At 36.2% G+C, this 20,413-nt stretch overlaps 1 protein-coding gene across 6 annotated transcripts in view; it reads right to left on the bottom strand.

The window, feature by feature from the left end:
* Nucleotides 1–20,413, bottom strand: part of DLC1 (DLC1 Rho GTPase activating protein) — a 344,906-nt gene that overhangs the window by 314,731 nt on the left and 9,762 nt on the right. For all 6 annotated transcript variants that reach the window (XM_074353515.1, XM_074353521.1, XM_074353522.1 and 3 more), the window contains exon 2: nt 16,802–17,959. In XM_074353515.1, the coding sequence (XP_074209616.1) occupies nt 16,802–17,824 (1,023 nt within the window). In that variant the 5' untranslated portion in view covers nt 17,825–17,959. The remainder of the gene's footprint in view (nt 1–16,801; nt 17,960–20,413) is intronic.

Genomic DNA, 20,413 nt, shown 5'->3' with positions numbered 1-20,413 from the left:
GCTGGCCAACGGGACCTTATGTTGTTCAATGCAAGTTTCTTCCCAATGGACCCACATCGTTTGAAACGTTTGATTTCCCTCTTCTTTTAGAAATAGCTTCTTTACATGGCTTCTAGGACTTACTCTTTGATTCTTTCCCTTCATTTGTTCAGTCCACTCCTTAGTTGGCTTACTATTCATTTTTTGGTTTATTTTATGCTTCCTTACACTAGAAAGTAAGCCCTTCTTGGAGATGATGTTATTTTGTATCCCTCATGTGCCAGAAGAGTGCTTGGTACACAGTAAGTGCTCAATAACTGTTTATTGACTAGGCAATTGAATGAAAACAGAAAAAGAGCTATGTAAGTTAAAAGTACGACCTAAACAATAAATATGTTAATGGATAGTCAATAATAAAATGTAAAATGGATATATCTAAAGACCAAGCTGCTGATCTGGTCCAGCAAATCAAGGAAATCCCACAGTGAATAAAGCAAAAAAAAAAAAAAAAAAAAAAGAAAAGAAAAAAATACCAAGAGATGTCAAATAATAGATGGAAGTTAAGAGACTTAGGTACAGGTTATTAAAAAAACATCTAATAGGAATTCTTGGCAGAAACAAGAAAAACAATGGGAGGGGACAGTACTCATAAAATATTGGAAGGAGTATTTCCTAAGCTGATGAAAGACATGGCTTTTCAGATTAAAAGATCTTAGTAAACATTAGGCTACATTTAGAAGAAGCAAAGCTGTTTTTAGTTACATACTGATAAATTTTATAACTCCAAGGAAAAAGAAGGTAACTTTAAAACATCCAGACACTTTAAAACAAAAACAAAAAACAACTTATCAGTGTGACATAGATGTTCATAGCTTAAATACAGGGTCACAGAAAAGCTGAGGAATGCCATCAAAAAAGCCTAGATTTCCAAACCTGTTTGATCATTACAATGTGGGTGAAATAATGATTCTTATGGATGTAAAAGGACTTAAAAAATGCACCATATGTGATGAAGTTTTTCAAAGAGCTATGCCAATCATAAAATAAATAAATACGAAAAATAAAGAACACCAATACAAAAAGGTTGTGTGACACAGATAATGGAAACAATGTAGGAGGAATTAAAAAAAATCTACTAGACCTTGATGCCTGGGTGTTCCCCCTTTTAATGACATGGATTATATCTGCTTCTCTGTGAGTCTGATTTTGCTGTTTTGCTCTAGAGTGGATGTTTATATATAATAAAGCCTTTTATGGATTTCAAATTTTACAATTAAGCTACAGATGAAGCATGGAATATTAAGCATAGTCACAGGAGAGAACATATATGCTAAAATCTTGAAACTACAAAAATAATGTTATCAACACAAATTAAAAGACAGAGTTGGGGAGAAGAGACACAGCAACAAATATGCACTAATTTTCTAAACTTGAAAAGATAATGCAATAAATACTATTTAAAATGGATAAATCAACAAATATAGGAAATAAGCATTTCATTCAGCAGGCATATTCATGAGAGTAAATACCAGAAGAACATAGACACATAAATGATAAAATAAAAATAATAAAAATGAATTTGAAAAATTAATAAAAATAATATAAAATAACATACCATAAATAATAAAAATCAGTAGGTGCAGGGAAGAAGCTTTTAGCTAGTATGAAAGTATTGAATTCTATTGAAAAGTGAGTTTTTGGTGATAGAAAATGTGTTAGCCAACTGTTCTAGTCTATTGCATCAACACTGCTTGGCACAACATAAGCAGTTATTATAGGTTGAATTGTGTCTCTTCCACATCTATGAAGTTATACTGCAGTAGCATGGGTTTCCACTCCAATACAACAAGTGTTCTTATAAAAAGGGGAAATCTGGATATACACACACACACATGCACACACACATAGAGAACACTATGTGAACATAAAGGCAGAGATCAGGGTGATGTGTCTACAAATCAAGGAGCACTAAAGAATCCAGCAAATCACCAGAAGCTAGGAGAGAGGCACGGAACAGATGCTCCAACACAAATGAAGGAACTAACTCTGTGGACATTTTGATCTCAGACTTTTAGTCTTCAGAACTGTGACAATAGCTTTCTCTTGTTTAAGCACGCAGTTTAAGATCCTTTGTTACAACAGCCCTTGCAAAGTAATACAGCAATCAAACCATATTTGTTATATATACAAATAAAATACATCTTTCACAAATGTACATCATAAATTCTCTGTAATGTCATTAATTAATAACTATAAATAAAAGTATGTATTTATAGTTATATAGGAAATGAACCAGAATCGGAAACAATGATGGTAGTCTTTGGACGAATGAGACTAGCCAGAGAGGAAATGTAACGTTTCATTTTACACTTTTTTTTGGCCATGTGCGTGTATCACTTATATAATAAAAAGAAAAAATACGTAGTTGATCAATAAACCAATGTTATCTTAACTAAAAACATCTTTTTTTGAGTTAAACAGTGAGGCCATTTAAAGCTTGGAATTCATTCATTCAGGAATTTTGACTCTGTGTAATTACCTATAGCTGTGGAAAGCATGCTATCTCTCAAACAAAATAAGGCACATTTTATGTAGAAATGTCCTCATATTGTTTGCTATTAGTTCACAAGTTATTTTTTATTACAATTTCCTAAGAACTAACAGGTAGCATTAAAGATGAGGAAATATAGCATGAGGTGATTAAGTGATTTAACTGGAACAAGAAGACAGTGAAAGCATGGTATTAACTATTACTGGGCACTAAGATAGTGTTTGAAATACTGTGCTTGTCCAATTCTCCAAGGAAGACATACAAATGATCAATAGGCACATGAAAAAATGCTCAATATCACTAATTATCAGAGAAATGCAAATCAAAACTACAATGAGGTATCACCTCACACCAGTCAGAATGGCCATCATTCAAAAATCCACAAATGACAAATGCTGGAGAGGCTGTGGAGAAAAGGAACCTTCCTTCACTGCTGGTGGGAATGCAGTTTGGTGCAGCCACTGTGGAAAACAGTATGGAGAGTCCTTAAAAGACTAGGAATAGACTTACCATATGACTTAGTAATCCCTCTCCTGAGCATGTATCCAGAAGGAACCCTACTTCAGGATGACACCTGCACCCCAGTGTTCATAGCAGCATTATTTACAATAGCCAAGACATGGAAACAGCCTAAATGTCCATCAACAGATGAATGGATAAAGAAGATGTGGTATATTTATACAATGGAATACTACTCAGCCATAAAGACTGAAAACATAACGCCATTTGCAGCAACATGGATGCTCCTGGAGAATGTCATTCTAAGTGAAGTAAGCCAGAAAGAGAAAGAAAAATACCATATGAGATCACTCATATGTGGAATCTAAAAAAAAAAAAAACAAAAAACCACAAACAAAGCATAAATACAAAACAGAAATAGACTCACAGACATAGAATACAAACTTGTGGCTGCCAAGGGGGTGGGGTGTGGGAAGAGAAAGAGTGGGATTTCAAAATTGTAGAATAGATAAACAAGATTATACTGTATAGCACAGGGAAATATATACAAGATCTTATGGTAGCTCACAGAGAAAAAAATGTGACAATGAATACATATATGTTCATGTATAACTGAAAAATTGTGCTCTACACTGGAATTTGACACAACATTGTAAAATGAATATAAATCAATAAAAAATGTTAAAAAAAAAAAGAAATACTGTGCTTGTCCTCACTCAATCACTCATCCTGCAGAAATGTAGTGAGTGCATGCTGTATGACAGAAATTCAAAATGTTTATTGAAAACTGCTGTGAGATGTATATCGTTCCATGTCTGTCCATACCTAGGGGCTAGCCATAGTTCTAGAAAGGTCAGGTGAATTGAATTTCTGAAACATGTCTTTGATACATGGATTGCTTTCCTGCAGTTCTCAGAGCTACAGGTACACCTGAATTCACATTGCTTCAAAGTAAATTTGGCTTTTTAAATCCCTTCCTCCAGAAGGATGGGACTGCATGTTTGGGTGCTAGGTATTGCTTACCACTCACGCTTAATTGTATGCACCTACCTTTAGTTCTTTTGGTTTCAAAAAGCTGCATGAGAAGGTGAGGGATGCAGAAGGGTGTCATCAAAGTGGCAACGGAATTCTGTGCTGCCAGAACTAGAGCAGCAGCAGTGGGAGAAAGGAAATATGTCACTTTGAACATAAGCAGTCCCGTCTGCTCCTTCTCACCTGGGTGCCCACGCACCATGACAGGGGGTTGCATAATAACTGAAGCACAGAAGAGAGATTACCAGACAGCTGAAAGTGGCCTGGCCAGCAACCTCAGGGTGGGGGGATTATTTGCTAATTTGCTAATAATTCTCCCAGAATCAAGTTTCATTGTTAAGTGGTTGAAATGGCAACACTGACTTAAAAACACTGTGTCATGTATAACTCCCACTGATTTGCAATGTAGAGTAACATCAGAAATCCCTAGACAAAGGTATTATTCACCTTAAGTGTGTTGGCTACACTTCTTTGGTATTTTACACATGACTTTGTGGCTGCTTTACACTCCCTTCCACCAGTAGCAGGGGTCCTGGTTCTATTACCACATATCTACTATTTCTTATTTAGGAGAGACTGACTTTTATTTTTTCTGCCACAAGCCCCCATATTGTGTCGGAAACCCATAGTGTGGCCTTCCTGATCATTCACAATATTCTGGTTTAGTCTTTCTGCATAAACAGTGGATTTAAAATGATTTCAATGTAGACTGATAACAAAGAGTAGCTTAAAAATATTCCTTTCCAAGGAGCCTGCGCTCTCCTCCTTGTCCTTATACACCATCCCCACCCACCCTTCCCCTGCCTCAAGTAACTATGTGCACCAGTTTTTGCTGTGATCATCTGCACAATAAACCAGAGCTCCAGCTCAGCTCCAGTCCTCTGATTTTAGATGGGAAGGCTGGAGGCACACATACCCTTCAGCAGCTCAAACACGTAACTCACTCATCAATGTCATGACTTATCATACTGACATCTCCTGAGAAAATTTGGTCCTCTTCAAAATGAAAAGATTTGTCTGAAAGTTAGAAATTCGATTTCCTAAGTAACTGGCTTTGTGGAAGCAATACGAATATTGCCCATTTATTCTCTATCAAGAACACATATTTCCTCAGTGATGAGGGTTCAGAATTTAGGTTTATAACAACTATAAGGTATCGCATGTGAAAAATAGATTTATTTCCATTGCAAGATGCCCAGGCTACACTGATGTGCAACTTAGCATGCTTTTTGTTTCTAGAGTAGGTAGAATTTTAAAGATAAAAAATTAGTGTTTTACACATTTACCAATATGTTTAAAAGAAAAATTCGCATGAAGATGATACTGAAATTGCTGGCTAGCTTCTTTTCTCCTCTGGCCTCCTTAAGGATTGCTCACAGTATGGAAGTTGTTTGAAATACTTTTCAGCTTGTTTAAAATTTATCATGCCTCAACCCAAACATTGTGGACATCTGAGAGAAAGCACTTTGTAACTTCTAAGTGGATAGAGATAATATTTATGATAAAAGTCTAGGTTGATCACAGGGAAAGAGAACAGAATAATTGAATTAAATGCAAATCTGTGCCTCAGGAAAGAGCAACTTTTTATTATAAAACTAGAAAGCAGGGGAATCTAAGAAAACAAACTTCATTTTAGACTCTCTTTTCAGTTTCTAAAAATATATTTTAAACTTCTGTCAGCATATACCTGAAATGGTAGTTAAATGTTTCTGCTGTGTTTTTTTTTTTCCTGCATACCAAGTGGACAAATGTCTGAAAATAGAAGGATAAAACATTTCCTTTCATCATTCAAAAAAAAAAAAAAAGCCCTTAATATTAGGTTTGTGTTACATTTCAATGTTGGCCAATTCTTTCTGATTACTTTTAAATTATAGCTTTTCCATGATAATATGCAAGTCAGCATCTTCCCCATGGGGCAGCAACTCTGCATTGGTCACAGGACATACCACTATTAACACTCTAAATTACAGCTCCTCGGCCTTGTCAATACACACGCATTATTCCAGTTAAAGTGAAATGTAGGGATGTTTAAAGTCTCTTCCTTCTGGGACATTCCATGGACCTATGAAAAGCAAATTCTCCCTCTCTCACTCCTTATTTGCTGATAAGATGCTGCCTACAGTAGTCTATAGTCAATTGAACAACATCTTGCTTTTGGGGTAAATGAACACGTGACAAGATATTCAACATCATGTGACCATCTTACAGCAAAATGAAGACAAAATGGAGGGGGTGTAATGGAGGAATGGATTGAAAATTAAAGTCCCATCTGCATGGCAAATACATACTGTGAGAAATTACGCTGCACCAAGAGTTCAGCTGTTTGTTTCTCAATGTAGGCTCTGGTTGGCCGTGTTGACGTAAACTCCACTTCCCTGTATGTTTGAGGGGTGTGGGGAGTGAGACAATGGTCCGTAGGCCTCAACGGTGATGTTTACCACAGAGGCTGAGCCTGCTTCCCATTTTCTCTGCACCTCATGGAAACAGAGCCCCATCAGGTGACTTAGTAACCTCCCTGCAATAGCGCCCACTCAGTTCCTGAGTGTTTTATCCTCTATTCCAAATTTCGGTAAAGCCTGTACTTCCTGCAGGAAGCCAAATACTGCATCTCAGATTGTGCTCGATTATTGCAGATATTGAAAATTAATTTATACACATAAAGACATATTAATTATTAATTATATATAGAATTTTTAAGTAAAATTATTGTATCTTTAGATTTCCTGCTATAGGTAAGGGCTTTATATGTTTCATAATTCTCTTAAGAAAAAGTTTAACTCATCCAGAAATTCATAAACAGATTTTGTGGTATAAACTGATGTTTAATCTAAATAATATTTAAGTAATAATCTTGTAGAAAAAGGCTGTTATCTAGCACACTGAGCTCGGCACTAATCCTTCCCACTCAGTCATGTAACAACATATGAACAGCATGGTGGTTGTTGATGCTGGCTTTTGAACCCATTGCCGCCCATCAGAGAGTTCACATCATTCACAGAACCTATGGGTTTGTATTATTAAAGCATTTCTTGATTTATACTCAGGTAAGACGGAAATTGAAATTTTACCTTGTATCAGATAGTTATAAAGTACATTTCTCATCTGTTACATTCTGACTTAAATAACTTTGGGTACCTCTTCAAAGTGATTCAAATTTCCAGTTATGCACTAGACCAGTATGTGAGTGGAATATGAAACATCATAGTTAAAATTAAATTTTTTGACAAACTACGGATTACTCTTTTGCTTTTACTTTTCATGCTTTTAGTCAGTTATGCTGTTTAATCACTCTGTGACAATCATCCATAATTATAAAAAATTAATCAATAGCATTACATAGATGATTTTTACATATCCATGAGGGTGTTAAAAGTGGGAATCACCATCTCATCTCATCATTATTTTATAGTCAAATCATTTTGGTGATGCTTTAGACATCAAGCAAATTTCCATGAATCACTTCACTTTTCTGCCACCTAATCCAACACAAACTGGGGAGCAAATTAACATGGCTAGCATTTTTCTCAGAACTCATTAGCATGTTGAAATCTAGATTGTTTGTTCGTTTGTTTGTTTATTTATTTATGATAAAGTGAGCCCAGAAATTACTTGGCTAGAAATCTAAGTTTGAAAATAGAAAGCTGCTTTGTCTAAGCTAAAGTCCAGCATATGAAGTACTGTCATCCTCTTTCAATTTTCATATCACCATGAAATATTTTGTGAAAAAATCTTAGCATTTAAAAGTGTCTGTTTACTAAATGGCCTTTTTGAAGTATTTGCTTATTTCATATACTCCCTAAGATTTAAGTCTGTGTATTTAAAAGTTAAATTGTATCTCTTCAAGAACAGTTAAAGTAGGCACAGGGAGATCCCTCTCTCTCATTCTCACAAATGCAAAGTCTTTGCATCCTTCAAAGCTCAGCTCAGGCAACCCTTGGTGAAGCCTTCCCTGACCTCCTCATCCGGACAGGGTCCCTATCCTTGCCTTTAATGCTCCAGCTCCATAGATCTTGATACTTTCTACCATGGATAAACTTGAACCAGGATGTTACTGTACTTGTGGTTCAAAATCTAATAGTACACTAGGATCTAAAGTAATAGCTGTTAAAAGTTAGCATAACTGAACATTCTGTTATTTGTTATTTGTGTTACACTGCTGCTACTGATGTGTAACCTCCTTTAGGTAAGGATGCACATATGATTCTTATTCAGATTCTACACCACACATGGCAAAGTGCATGGGGGAAGAGAAGGGACTTAATACTTATGTAGTTAATGAATGCATATTCCAGACTCTAAAATGATAATTAGATAACAAAGATGTACATGTGGGCTGACTTACTTCCTAAATCCTCTCTCAAATGTTGTCAGTCTTTCCCCACAATTATTCTCAGACAGTTCACCCTCTCTTAGATCTGTAACTAGGGAAATTTAGTAAAACAAATAAACAAAAAACAACAATTCCTACGACTAATAGCTGAAGTCATGTCGCATATACAATGTGTCAGGCACTGTTCTAATTACTTTATACATATTAATTTATTTGATCTTCCCAACAACAAAATGAAATATCCCATCATACAGGTGAAAAACTGAGGCACAGAGACAGTAAGTAACCTCTATGATGACAAAGCTATGAGTGAGGGAAGCAGTCTGCTTTCAGGGTCCATTGTTTAAGTACTTTGTTCTGTGTATAGCACCATAGTGTAGAAGCTGTGGAGGTTTACCATGGGCTGTGAAGCATTCTAGAAATCTCCAACTGAAGTAGCTACTATACCCTAGTTGGCTATATTTACTATGAATATAGATTCCACTAGAATTGGACCTATTCCCAGATCTAGTTCTGCAATTCTTCAGTGACTTATCTGTCAAATCTTCACCTCGAATTTTGGATAAATAATGGATTCTTCTGTGTGTTGTGCTATGTAGCACTGAACTGTTTTCCATCTCATTTAATATCCTTAACAACCTGAGATGTAGGGGCCATTGTCTCCATTTTTCAGGAACACGCAAAGCTCACACTGATGAAATAACACCCCTCAATTTAGATTGTGCTTTCTCCTCATCACTACTAATTTCTTGGTTAGAAAATCAAGCTCAGACCAAGCTATTAATTTTCTAGACCAAATAACGATGCTATTTCAACTTTTTCCAAAAAAACCTCTGGGTTAACTTTTAATGTATATAAAAAGCAGTATGTCCTTTTGAAGTCTCACTGGCTCAAAAAAGTTGAACCCAAAATGGAAGAGGTTCATTAATCACTAGTTTTATTCCTATGCCAACTTAAAAATAGAACTGAAAAAAGAATAAAAGTGGACTTGTCTATTTGCTTATATTTCCTTTGAAAATTGTGAGGTTATCTCTAAAGTGGCACTATAATTTTCTTGACAGAAAATTATTTGTGGACTAGAGATCTTGTTGGCAACAGGGATAAGTACTTTATTTCTAAGAACATCAGCCATAAAATGAATAGATTCGATTGGCACCATTGTACTTAGTGCCCAGATAACAGAGGCAGGGCCCTGCAATGTAGGTTTTGCTGGTTATCCCAACTTTTGTGGATACTGGCATTTCTTTGAGGGAGGCAGCCAAAATCTATGGTAGTTTTGTTGGCATTAACAGATTAATAAATTGCTCCTGGTTTATAGTAACAAATCCATCAAAAGAAACTAAATCAGTTTCACTATTATGATAGCCTCTAATGTGCAACTGGCTCTGAAATACCAATTAATTATTTAAAATAATATCATAAAAGTATATTCATTCTTGCTCCAATAAAAGTTGATGTTGGGTTAATGTGAACTTATTAATGGTCTTGTTACTAATAATGTAAACTTGCAGTTTCGGTCCAAGTCACTGTTTAGATCCAGAGGCCCATCACACATTATAACTACCTTTTTTTTTTTTTTACCAAAAATACCTAGAACAAGAAACATTTCAGATCTAATTTCTCTCATTCAGAGTATATTTTTCTGCCTTAAAGGAACCTGACATCAAATCTCCCTGCTTCATGTGGTTTCCACAGTAGAGGTTAAAAATACATTTACGATTGTCTGACATGTTCTGAACAAAAGTCCTCCAACCTCCCTTCCTCATTTGTCTTTTATTCTCTTACTCTACTATTCCTGTCATCTCCCTTTTACTCCCAACTTCCTCACAATGACATCAGCCATGAAAGCTAGAGATTTTCTAAACTAGTGGCCTCTCAACATTTTTGATTATGTACTTCTCAGCGAGCATGTGCATGTTATTTACTTATAAATAACACATATACTTCTGTATTCATATATCATATATCTTATGAAATACATACAAAATTAAAGAATAAATTACAAATAAGTGTGAATGGATATTCTAATATTTTCCTCCTTTACAATCACCTTTGCCCACTCCTTTCTGGAGACAACTGAGTAGATTCCAAATAACATTCACCACTCAGATTGCTATCTAGCTATTTAGTGACAATGAACTGTTTTGTGGCAAAGGGTAATGATCATCTTAAATTTGAAGGTTGCCTCAGAGACCCAGATTTTACATAATTCTTTTCTCCCCATTGTCTCCTCATGCTCTGCTTTAGCATGGAAGCAGCAGGGAAAACAGAGAGGAGACTACGGTATAAAGTATGGGGTATCTGGTTACTGATTTTGGTTGTACAACTTCGTTTCTTCTCTGTCCTTCTGACCTGGGTTCTTGACACCTGATATTGTCTTCTGAAAATAAGTCATTTGCTATAACTGGCTATTCATTCATTTAAACACTTATGAACAGGGTTCTAAGCACTGAGATGGAAGCTATAGACACAAAATTGAGTTGTGGCAGACACAAAACTGTCCCTGGATAAGCTGACATTTTTGTTAGCAATGGTGGGATCGAATTAATTTGCAGGAAACATTCTAATAGGAATAAGTTCTCCATGGGTGAAGAGAGAATCAAGCAACTAACTTGGCTGAGGAAACTGGCGAAAGTCCTCCCAAGGGGAAAACCTTTGAGGATCTTGAAATATGAACTCATCAGGGCTGCACCTTTAGCCCGGTGGAGATACAGCCCCTGGGGGCCGGCTCTAGTCAGCAGAGTTCCTACTGTGAAATGACAGGGACAAGAATTTGTCTCCACCTGAACTGTTACTGCTGGAGTCAAATTCATGTTCCTCATCCCTTGTTAAACGTCTGCTGGTGATAACCATAATTATCTCTGTCATGTTGGAATAGAATCTGAGTCCAGCCTGCTACAAGTCCACTTCAGGTCAAGGAACTGTATGGTTGCTTTTTCTTGCAATTGACTGGTGCTTCTCTTGGTACCTTATTTTAGCCCACCTTTCTCTCTCTCTGTCTCTTCCTGTTGTCCTTCTACCCGACCCTATTCCTCCTGTGCCCTCTGCTCCCCTTCCCCCTTTCTCTCTCACGGCTGTTCCCTCCCTCAGTGCTTGCCTTACGTGTTACTCATACAGAAGCTGTATTTGGGGAGTCCAGCAGCATTTCAGGGACTATATGCTTCACAATATAAGGAACTTCACTTCTGGCTCTTGGTGGTGTACCATGTATAGAACAGGATCTAGGATGTTGAAGATGCTCAATATTTATTACTGATTAATTTTACCTGACACTGTATCTAGTGTTATCCTTTATCATATAATTAAATGGTTTTGCACTTCTGGTTGGTTTCAGGAGAATTATGTTTATCATAAAGCAAAATATTTCAGCCCCAAATATCTCCAAATATGTTTCTGGCTCTCTAGTTGTTTATGAGGCAAAACCCAGTTTCAATGGCATGAAATAATTTGATGGTTTTCAGTGGCTTGACACCCAAAATGAGCTTCCAAAGCTATCAGTTTACCTGGGACACGAATCCAGCTAAAACATATGGCTGAGAAGATCTGGTGTTATTGGACTTTCCACTTGATAATAACTTTTCCCTGGTAGCCCTAATGTTAGACTTAGGGAAAAAGGTTTAAAAACAATACAGTCTGCTCAATAAGCCTGGGTCTTTAAAACAAATGTGACTTCCATGTAAAATCATACTGATACTATGAGTCTGTCTGCAGAGCTGTGTATACTTCACCCTGCTTCCCACTCCTTCCCTCTTAGTCAGCTGACACTAGGCTTACTATCAAACTCTGGTTCTTCCACTAGTCCTTACTTTCATTCAACATGTCTTAGGGCCAGAGCTTAACCATCTTTTTGGTTTTCATTTCTCAGACAATTTTTTCTTTCCCTTTTATATTCTTCTAGCTGGCCTCCTATCTTAGTCCATTCTACCTTCTGAATAATTTACTATGTTTTTTATGTCACCCATTGGTCAATTCTTCTCATGCTACAAGGCTCCCATTTAGGCATTCAGAGAACAGAAAGGACCAGGAAGGTCACAGAAACAAACAAGAAAGTCATTTCAGGTATAGGTGTGCTTTTACCAAATCTATATGTATTTTAAAGATAAGGTAAGGAGAAAATATCTGATTTTTTTCAGTCATTGCTAACTAATGTATTACATTTGTCCTGAGATAAAGTACAGTATGTCCTGTATAATGATTTAGTCCTGGGCAATTTTTCCATAGAAAGAGCATAGCACTTGATCAACATTACTTCAACATATAAACAGTTTCCAAACACGGAAAGGTATTATGTAGTGTGACATGAAAGCATCAAGGATTCATACAGAATACCACAGAACATATACGCAGCCCATTTATTTCATTCACAATGTGCCATGATACACTGGGATATATTTATGTTATGTTATGTTTATGTTGTTCCTTAACATAGTCATGTTATGAGTTATCCTTCAATATAAGTTTTCTCCTTTTCTGACAACAGAATTTTTAGCAGACATTTCAGGATGTAGACTCCATTTCGGCCTTTATTGCTATGTGTGGCCATGCAGCCAAGTTGTTCTAGCACATGAAATACAAGTAAAAAAGGAAGTGTGTTCCTTCTGGAGCCTGCCTTTACCCGGGGGTGTGACCATCCCTGCACCCTTTCCTCTTCTGACTGATCCAAATATGGATAAAGGCTGAAGGTGGTAGAGCCATTAGATAAAAGAGGTCTAAGGTTTTGAAAACATTGGGCCTACATATTGGTTCAGAACTATTTATTCCCAATTATTACATATGTGTGAGAGAAGGAATAGGTCAGGCCAAATTTATGCTGGTTTTCTGGGATGGCAGTCAAATCTATAGCATAAATGGTACAGTTCAGTTTACTGTTAAGAGTGTGAGGTTTTGTTCACATGTGGAATTAGGTGTCTTCTCAAAATTCAGATCATTTCTGCATTATCTTTTGTAGTTTATTTTGCCTGGTAATATGGATTATGTCTCATGAGAGCCAATAAAAATATTTCCATAAATTTCTATAACTACTATGACTATTCAAAAATTTTGGGACTATTAAAACAGTCTCTGGGGAAGACTGAATTTTGAACTCTCTTTAATTAGCAAACCGCCATCAAGAACAAATACACTAGCTGTTTAAAAAAAGTCTAACCTCAAGTCTTTCCCTACATATTTTCCATCTTCTCATCTCATTTGGTTTGAAGAGACCACTTCTTAGGCTGTCTCCCTCCTCCACATTTCTTTGGAATTTGTCTCTGAGACTTGCTCTTAACCAGCTGTCTTACCCCAAAGACCCGCCCGCGCTCTGTAAGCGCTGGTCATACACCACACGACCTTCTGGCTCATTTGCTAATGTCTGCTCATGATCTATTTAGTTTTTCTTGATTTCAGTGGCTTCAATTTAATGATATATTTCATCATATTTGGGAGAATTATTAGCTTAAAAGGTCAATATTTACATATACTACAAATGCAGTCATCTCCAATTGAGACTCCTAATAAGTATGTGTGGCTCTCTTCACGGCCAGAAATATCATTAGAAAACAAGAAAAAATACATCATGCTAAACAACAAATGTCTGCCAATATTTATAGGTTTCAAGGAACGATAATTTATATCTAAAGTACAATGATATCTCTGGAGTAATATTTCAGTGCATTCTGAAGATTACTCTTACAAACTGTTTCTGTGTTCGTCATTTTTTTTTCAAGTCTTAGAACCTGATTATATTCTGACCTCTCCCACAAAAAAAATCATGTTCATAAATTCAGTGAAGGATTTGGTTCACTCATGTGACCATCAGATAATGAGCTGAATACAGTTCTCTAACTAAAGGTTTATTAGTTTATTTTCTATCTCACCTTTCTAAGCTCTAATCTCAAAGCTGTCACCATGGTTGACAAATAGTTTAAAGATACAAGACAACTAAGCAAACTCTTTTCAGAATCTGGCACCTAATATCTCAGACATGAAAATGTGGCCCACGTGTCTCTCCAAAAGGCTTATCTGTTTTAGACTGGTTATTTCAGTATTAGAATCCAGTAGTTGATTGAAACTTTTGTTGATATGTTGAAAAAGTTTATAAATACTTGTTTCCATTTCATACAAGTAATAATAATCAGAATAACTTTACAGATAAAGGGTTGTTTTGTGCCATGCAGAAAATGCTTCAAACAGTTTATATATCTAGTATTTTTTGTTTCTGTACTTCTGTTCACTGTATGTATCTTATCCATCATGCTATCACTTTTTATAAAATTTATATAGATGAAAAAAGGAAAATCCCCTGCTTCCATGTTTTTAATTCCATTCTCTCAAAGTAATTGCTATCAACAATTTTATGCCTATTTATCTAGAATTTCACATACTCCTATTTAGTCATCCAGAGAGGTTCATACCCCGTCTATACCTCTGTCCACATATTTTGTTATATAAGGTTGGGGGGGGGTGCTGTAAATACTGGTCTGCCACTGTCTTTTTCTAGATATACTATATCATGAGCACTGTTCAGTCAGAGCAGGTGGCTCTCACTTCAGCTTTTTGATGGCTGCATAGCATTCCAAACTATAGATAAACAGTCATTATACATCCTTTATTGATGGAAATTTGCTTGTATCTTTTTCTTGTCAGTAACCTATAATACAATAATGAACATCTCTGTACTTATATCTTTATGAATTTTTAAAATTATTTTTTGTAAGGTTCTAGAATGGCTAGTGGGCAATTCAGAGCTATTTTTAACACTTATTCAATACCAAATAGAACAAAAATTCCTACACATTTTGATTCTAGAGGCTTCTCCCATAACCGTACTTTCCCAGGGTAAATTCCAATCTGAAAATTTGTATTTAATCTGTTTATTACAAAGCATCCCAAGTGAGTTGTAGAGTCAAAGCAAATACTCCACCAGACAATGCCACTGCACTTTAGAATGATGAAATGTTTAAAATAGAGTATTTAAGTTAGAACTTGTAAATGAGATATAATTACGGCACTTGTAATACGACCATGCTATAGTGACATGCCCAAGAGCAAATTCTTTCTAGCATTCTTAGTATTGATATAAATGTCCAAGTGGTGAGCATATGTTTCTGGAATGTTTAATGTTTCTGTCGGCAGTTGGGCAGGGTTAGTCTTATTTTAGGGGTGCTATGTCATAGGTCAGTTAATACTTTCTTATGTCATTATTGCATTCCCTCCAACAGATTTGGCAGAGTATATGGACATTTCTGAAAAAGCAACCTGAGCATTCCAATCATAACAACTTTATGCAGCATTAACATTTTAATACAATTTATGTAAGGAAGGGTTTCCCAGAAGCACAGAATGCTCTGTTGGCCTGTAGTTTGAGCCTATTGATCTTTGCTGTAAGTTCTTTGACTTCACTTACTAACTTATGACATGTTACTGATCCAGTTTGTTAGCAAAACCACAGTTTATGGAAACCAGATTTCTTCAGGACAAACAGAGTTGGAGATTTTTTTTTTTCTCATTGTGGATAGCCCTGGTTGAACAGAGCTAAGAATCTTAGTTTTGTTTCAGAAGAATTGTAATTATGGATTAATATATCAAGGGAAGGACAAGGATTTTGCACTAAAGGGTCCAGCTTGCAGGGGTTTTTTTTTTTCAATGCCAATAGGCATGTTGGGTTTATAGAAGGAACTGTACTTGTATTTACATCAGGATTATACAGTACTACCTTGTTGGCAGAATGCTGGGGAAATCCTAAAGACCTGACAAACTTTGGTCAAAAGTTCACTAACTAAGCCATATTTCATGTAGTTCTACTCCAACCCTTGTGTTTCTCACTTGAAAACTTCTCAGGGGAGCATAGCATCTACAGGATTAATCAAAGGTAACTTGGCACAAAAATGTATTTCAGTTATTGTCAAGAGTTTAAAAAAGCTATTGATAGTGAATGTACCAGGGTATCATTTAAAACAACATCAGCATATTTTGGGGGAAGGGATACTATTGCCTTAGTATATGTAAAAGGCTCATTTTAATATGTGTTTTACATCACTTTTATTATAATAAAATATACTTTCTGAAGGGAAAAAGAAACAAGCCCAAATAAATGATTGTAATAAAAAATACCATGACATTCTTTCTAAAAATTAGAGCTCACTCTCCAGACTGGCCTTTAACTATGAGCTATCTGGTGGCTATTTAACTTTAACTAAAGAAGGTGAAACCAGTTCTGTCTTCAACACAATTCCAAAATAGAATGTTCATGAACCATAGTAAATATTATTAGTGAAATGGATCGGTTATACTATTTTAATTTTTACATATTTTGATGGTTTCCCCAAGAAGATGTTCTTTGAGCTATACAACTATGCTACTGGGCCAAAGAAACCTCCACATAGTTTTTTAATCCCAGCAAAATAATAAGTGATGGAAACAAGGATATTTATAAAACTCCAAAAGCCAGATAATCAATGCAAGTGTCTTACCTTTCTTTTGCGAAGTCTGACTTGGTTATCTGTGGGTTCCTGGGTGGCCAGAGTCTCCTTTAAGTGTAAACACTGCATGCCATCTCCTGAGTTGACCTCAGGAAGACTTTTGTTTTGCTGTTCTGAGAAACCATTCTTCTCCAGGCCATTTTCAGCTGACATTCCATTTGGGCAGGAAGGAGGCTGCAGAAGGCAGCTTCCAGAATCTGCTTTTAATAACGGCAGTCCTCTGTCTGCACAAGGACTAGCCAAGAACTCGTCTTGTACTACACTGCAGGTGTTTCTTTCATGCTCATCTTTAGGGAAATCGGGTTTCCTTCGATGCTGAGCAATTACAGCAGAATTAAGCAACTGCTTTTCCGGCCCAATATCTGTCACATTCAAAGAATTGCATGTATTTATTTTGGATGCATCTTTTATTTCACTTATGCTTATATCATTACAAAGCTCCAGGCTTTTACTCACCATGTCAACAACTTTTCTCTCCCCTTTTTCTTCTACCAGCACTAAATCAGCTCCACCAGACATTTGCCAAGAGTTATAAGAATCTTGGTTACTTTCCATGATGGGCAGCGTCTTTACTAAGGAGCCTGCTCCTCTGACGCTACGTTGGTCTGCCGTTTTAGGCCCTTGAGTAGTTAAACTTTGTTTATCATCTGTAAGATACAGATCAGAGTTGGTATCTTCATCAGAAACATGCACGAGTGTTTCCGTGCTGGCTTCCAGAGAAAGAAACTGATCTTCACCTTCGTGGCTGTCATCTTCATGCACCTCCTTTGAAACGTGACCCATTGGCCTCCCAGGAATATCTCTCAGCTCTGACTCATGACAGCAGTCTGGTAGTGAAACACACCTTTCTTTGCGGTCCACATTCAGAGTTGCATCTTTTTCCATACTTGCCTGCAAGCTGTCAGCTACTAGTCCATGATGACATGCTGTGTTACACTCATTAGAATTAAAAGGCTGTCCCATCCATTGTGTCACATGTTCTTCCCAGCTTCTCTTTCTGATAGCTACAGACATGTCATCGTAGTTTAACAACAGACAGAGCGATACATTCCAAATGAGACCAGAGGAGATGAAACTTGATGAAAGGTTACTTCAGATTCACTGACTGAAGAAGAAGGTACGTGTTGCCATTTCACCACCTATTAAAAACTAAAAAAAAAGTTGTTCAGGATATAATTCTACCTTAGAAAAGAGAGCACTTAATCTGCGCTCTGAAAGATTAAGAGATTTTACAAAGCTTCTGTTTAATAGTCTTAATAGGGTTACTTCTTTAAGAAACAGCCTAATATTAGAAGAAAATCTCACATTTAATATTCCTGGCCCAAAATTCTTGACAGTACTTTCTAAAGCAGCTGGATTGACTGATCTATTAATGATTAAAGATACACATATTGAACATTTAAAATTCCAAGAAGAAAATATTTGGATTGCTTATCCTTAATAAAATTCACCAGAAGAAACTTGTTGCTCTAGCTTACAAGTTTTCCTGATTTACTTTTGTGGACACAAATTTTTATAGAAATCTACTGGCTGTTTAGTTTAAGCTGCACTGAAGGCCATTGGGGAACTGTTCATGCAAAACTTGAGCTATAGAGACAGCACATGTAATGTATTAGTGTGTGAAAGACCTAAATACAAATCCCAAACCACCGGGATGTATTTACTCTAGGGAGTGACTAAGAAACACGGAGTAATCCAGTTTAGCTCATATTCACACATAATTCATAGATAAGAAAGCATAACACACCATTTACAATGCCTTAGGATAAACACATTTGCATGCAACCCACTGCTGTTACTACCAGCTAGCAAGCTAGAACTGCTGAAGCTTAGAGAAATTAGAAAACTTGCCCAATGTTATATACCTAGGAGGTAAGCCCGATTCAAACTAGGCCCTGGTTCTAAGACCTAGGCTTACACAGCCAACAAACTTTACTGTCTCCAAGGAAGGGGATTCCACCACCACCTCTTTCCTCCACGAGTCTTATAATGTATATTTTATTCTATGTATTTATGTATATGTTTATTCTAAACTCTTCAGGCAGGAATTTAAGTGAAGCAAAAAGAAGACGTGAGGATGATAACACAATTGAAACAATTCTTCAGAAACTTCAGTCTCATTCTTTGGCTTCTAAGGAGTTTAGTTTGTATACTTCTGTTAGAATTTGGCCATAAAATTTTAAGTAAACAAGAAAACCAGGCATAAGATAAGGTCAGAATATAAACACATTCCACATATCTATCCTTTTTGCCTTGAATTATTCAAAGCCTTAGTTAAAGGCAACAAATTATACCAATGTAAACTCAACCTTATAAAAATGACTAACCCAAATGTTGTCCCATAATGAAACCAAATGCCTGACTGGAAAAGAAAAATCCCATTCAAGAGCAGACACTTCTGGTTTTTACGCCACACAAGAACTGTCAGCACGTAACATGGATTGGCTTATTGATTTCAGCCATAAACAAGATTAACTGCTGTGCTGGTTTTGGGTCACTTCAGTCTATTGAAAAGGACTCTGACTCCCCACCAGACGTTTCAAGCTATTCTGACTAAGCCCATGCCAGAAAGGTAAATATTCCCATCCTCTAAAGACCAGTGCAGTTAAGGAATGTACTAGAATTCTGGTACCCGAGACTGACCAAGTATCATTCTGGATACCATTTGGTTCCCTTAAAGGTCTGTGAGTATCTTTGAAAATGGTCAGCATTCACATTTTCCATGTTGGCATTCATTTTGCATTCAAAAGAAAATATAAAATCCCTGAATTCCATGCATAAGTCATTATAGTGTGGGAGGCTACGGAAAGTGGAAAAAACGCATAGATGCAGGCCAGAAAATTTCTGCTTTCATGGGCAAATTTGGGTTGTAATAGGGCGGTTCTGTTTTAGATGCTTTTTTTTCTTTATTTTTATCCAGTGTAGAAAGAGCAGGCTAACTTATGAAATGCCAAGTGGTATTACTGTGTCATTCCTAAGCCACATTTACATTTAAGTTGAGACTGAATTCTGGTTTTATTTCTTCTATGAAGGAGAAAGAGTTTTATTAACCCCTCGGGGAACAGATTACATACAATTTTTGCCTTTAAGTCCTTACCATAATATTAATTAACTTGTTACACTCAACCTTGGCAAGTAGGTTAAGTATTTTTATAATGTCAAAGAAAGACAGTTCAACAAGATCTGAGACAATCTAGCTGCAAAGAGAGATTGTAAATTAGAGAGATTCAATACAGCATTAACTTTTTCTGGCCTAACTTCTAATCTAGGTTCTTTGGACATTTCCAAATCATTCCTGTGAATTTATAGTGTCTTATTTTGAAGACATAAAATGTTCTGTCATTATGACCATCATCACTACATTTTGAATATTCATTTCATATATCATGGTCTGATAGAGTTTAAAAAAAATTATTTCTACCAGCTTTCTTATTCACACTTCCTATGTACATTCTGATTTGTAAGATTTATAGTTAAAATCTGCCTTCAGGATCTAAAGGCTAAACAGGATATTAGTTAAAAGGAGTACTGGATTATTGTTCATCACATCTGAGCACATTTGCCTCATTTTCTGTCATCTAAATTGACTAGAATCTGTCCTCT

The sequence above is a fragment of the Camelus bactrianus genome, chromosome 26 (assembly GCF_048773025.1).
Source record: "Camelus bactrianus isolate YW-2024 breed Bactrian camel chromosome 26, ASM4877302v1, whole genome shotgun sequence".
Lineage (NCBI taxonomy): Eukaryota > Metazoa > Chordata > Mammalia > Artiodactyla > Camelidae > Camelus > Camelus bactrianus.
The sequence above is the reverse complement of the archived record's forward strand: the minus strand, read 5'-3'. Positions and strand labels throughout refer to the sequence as shown.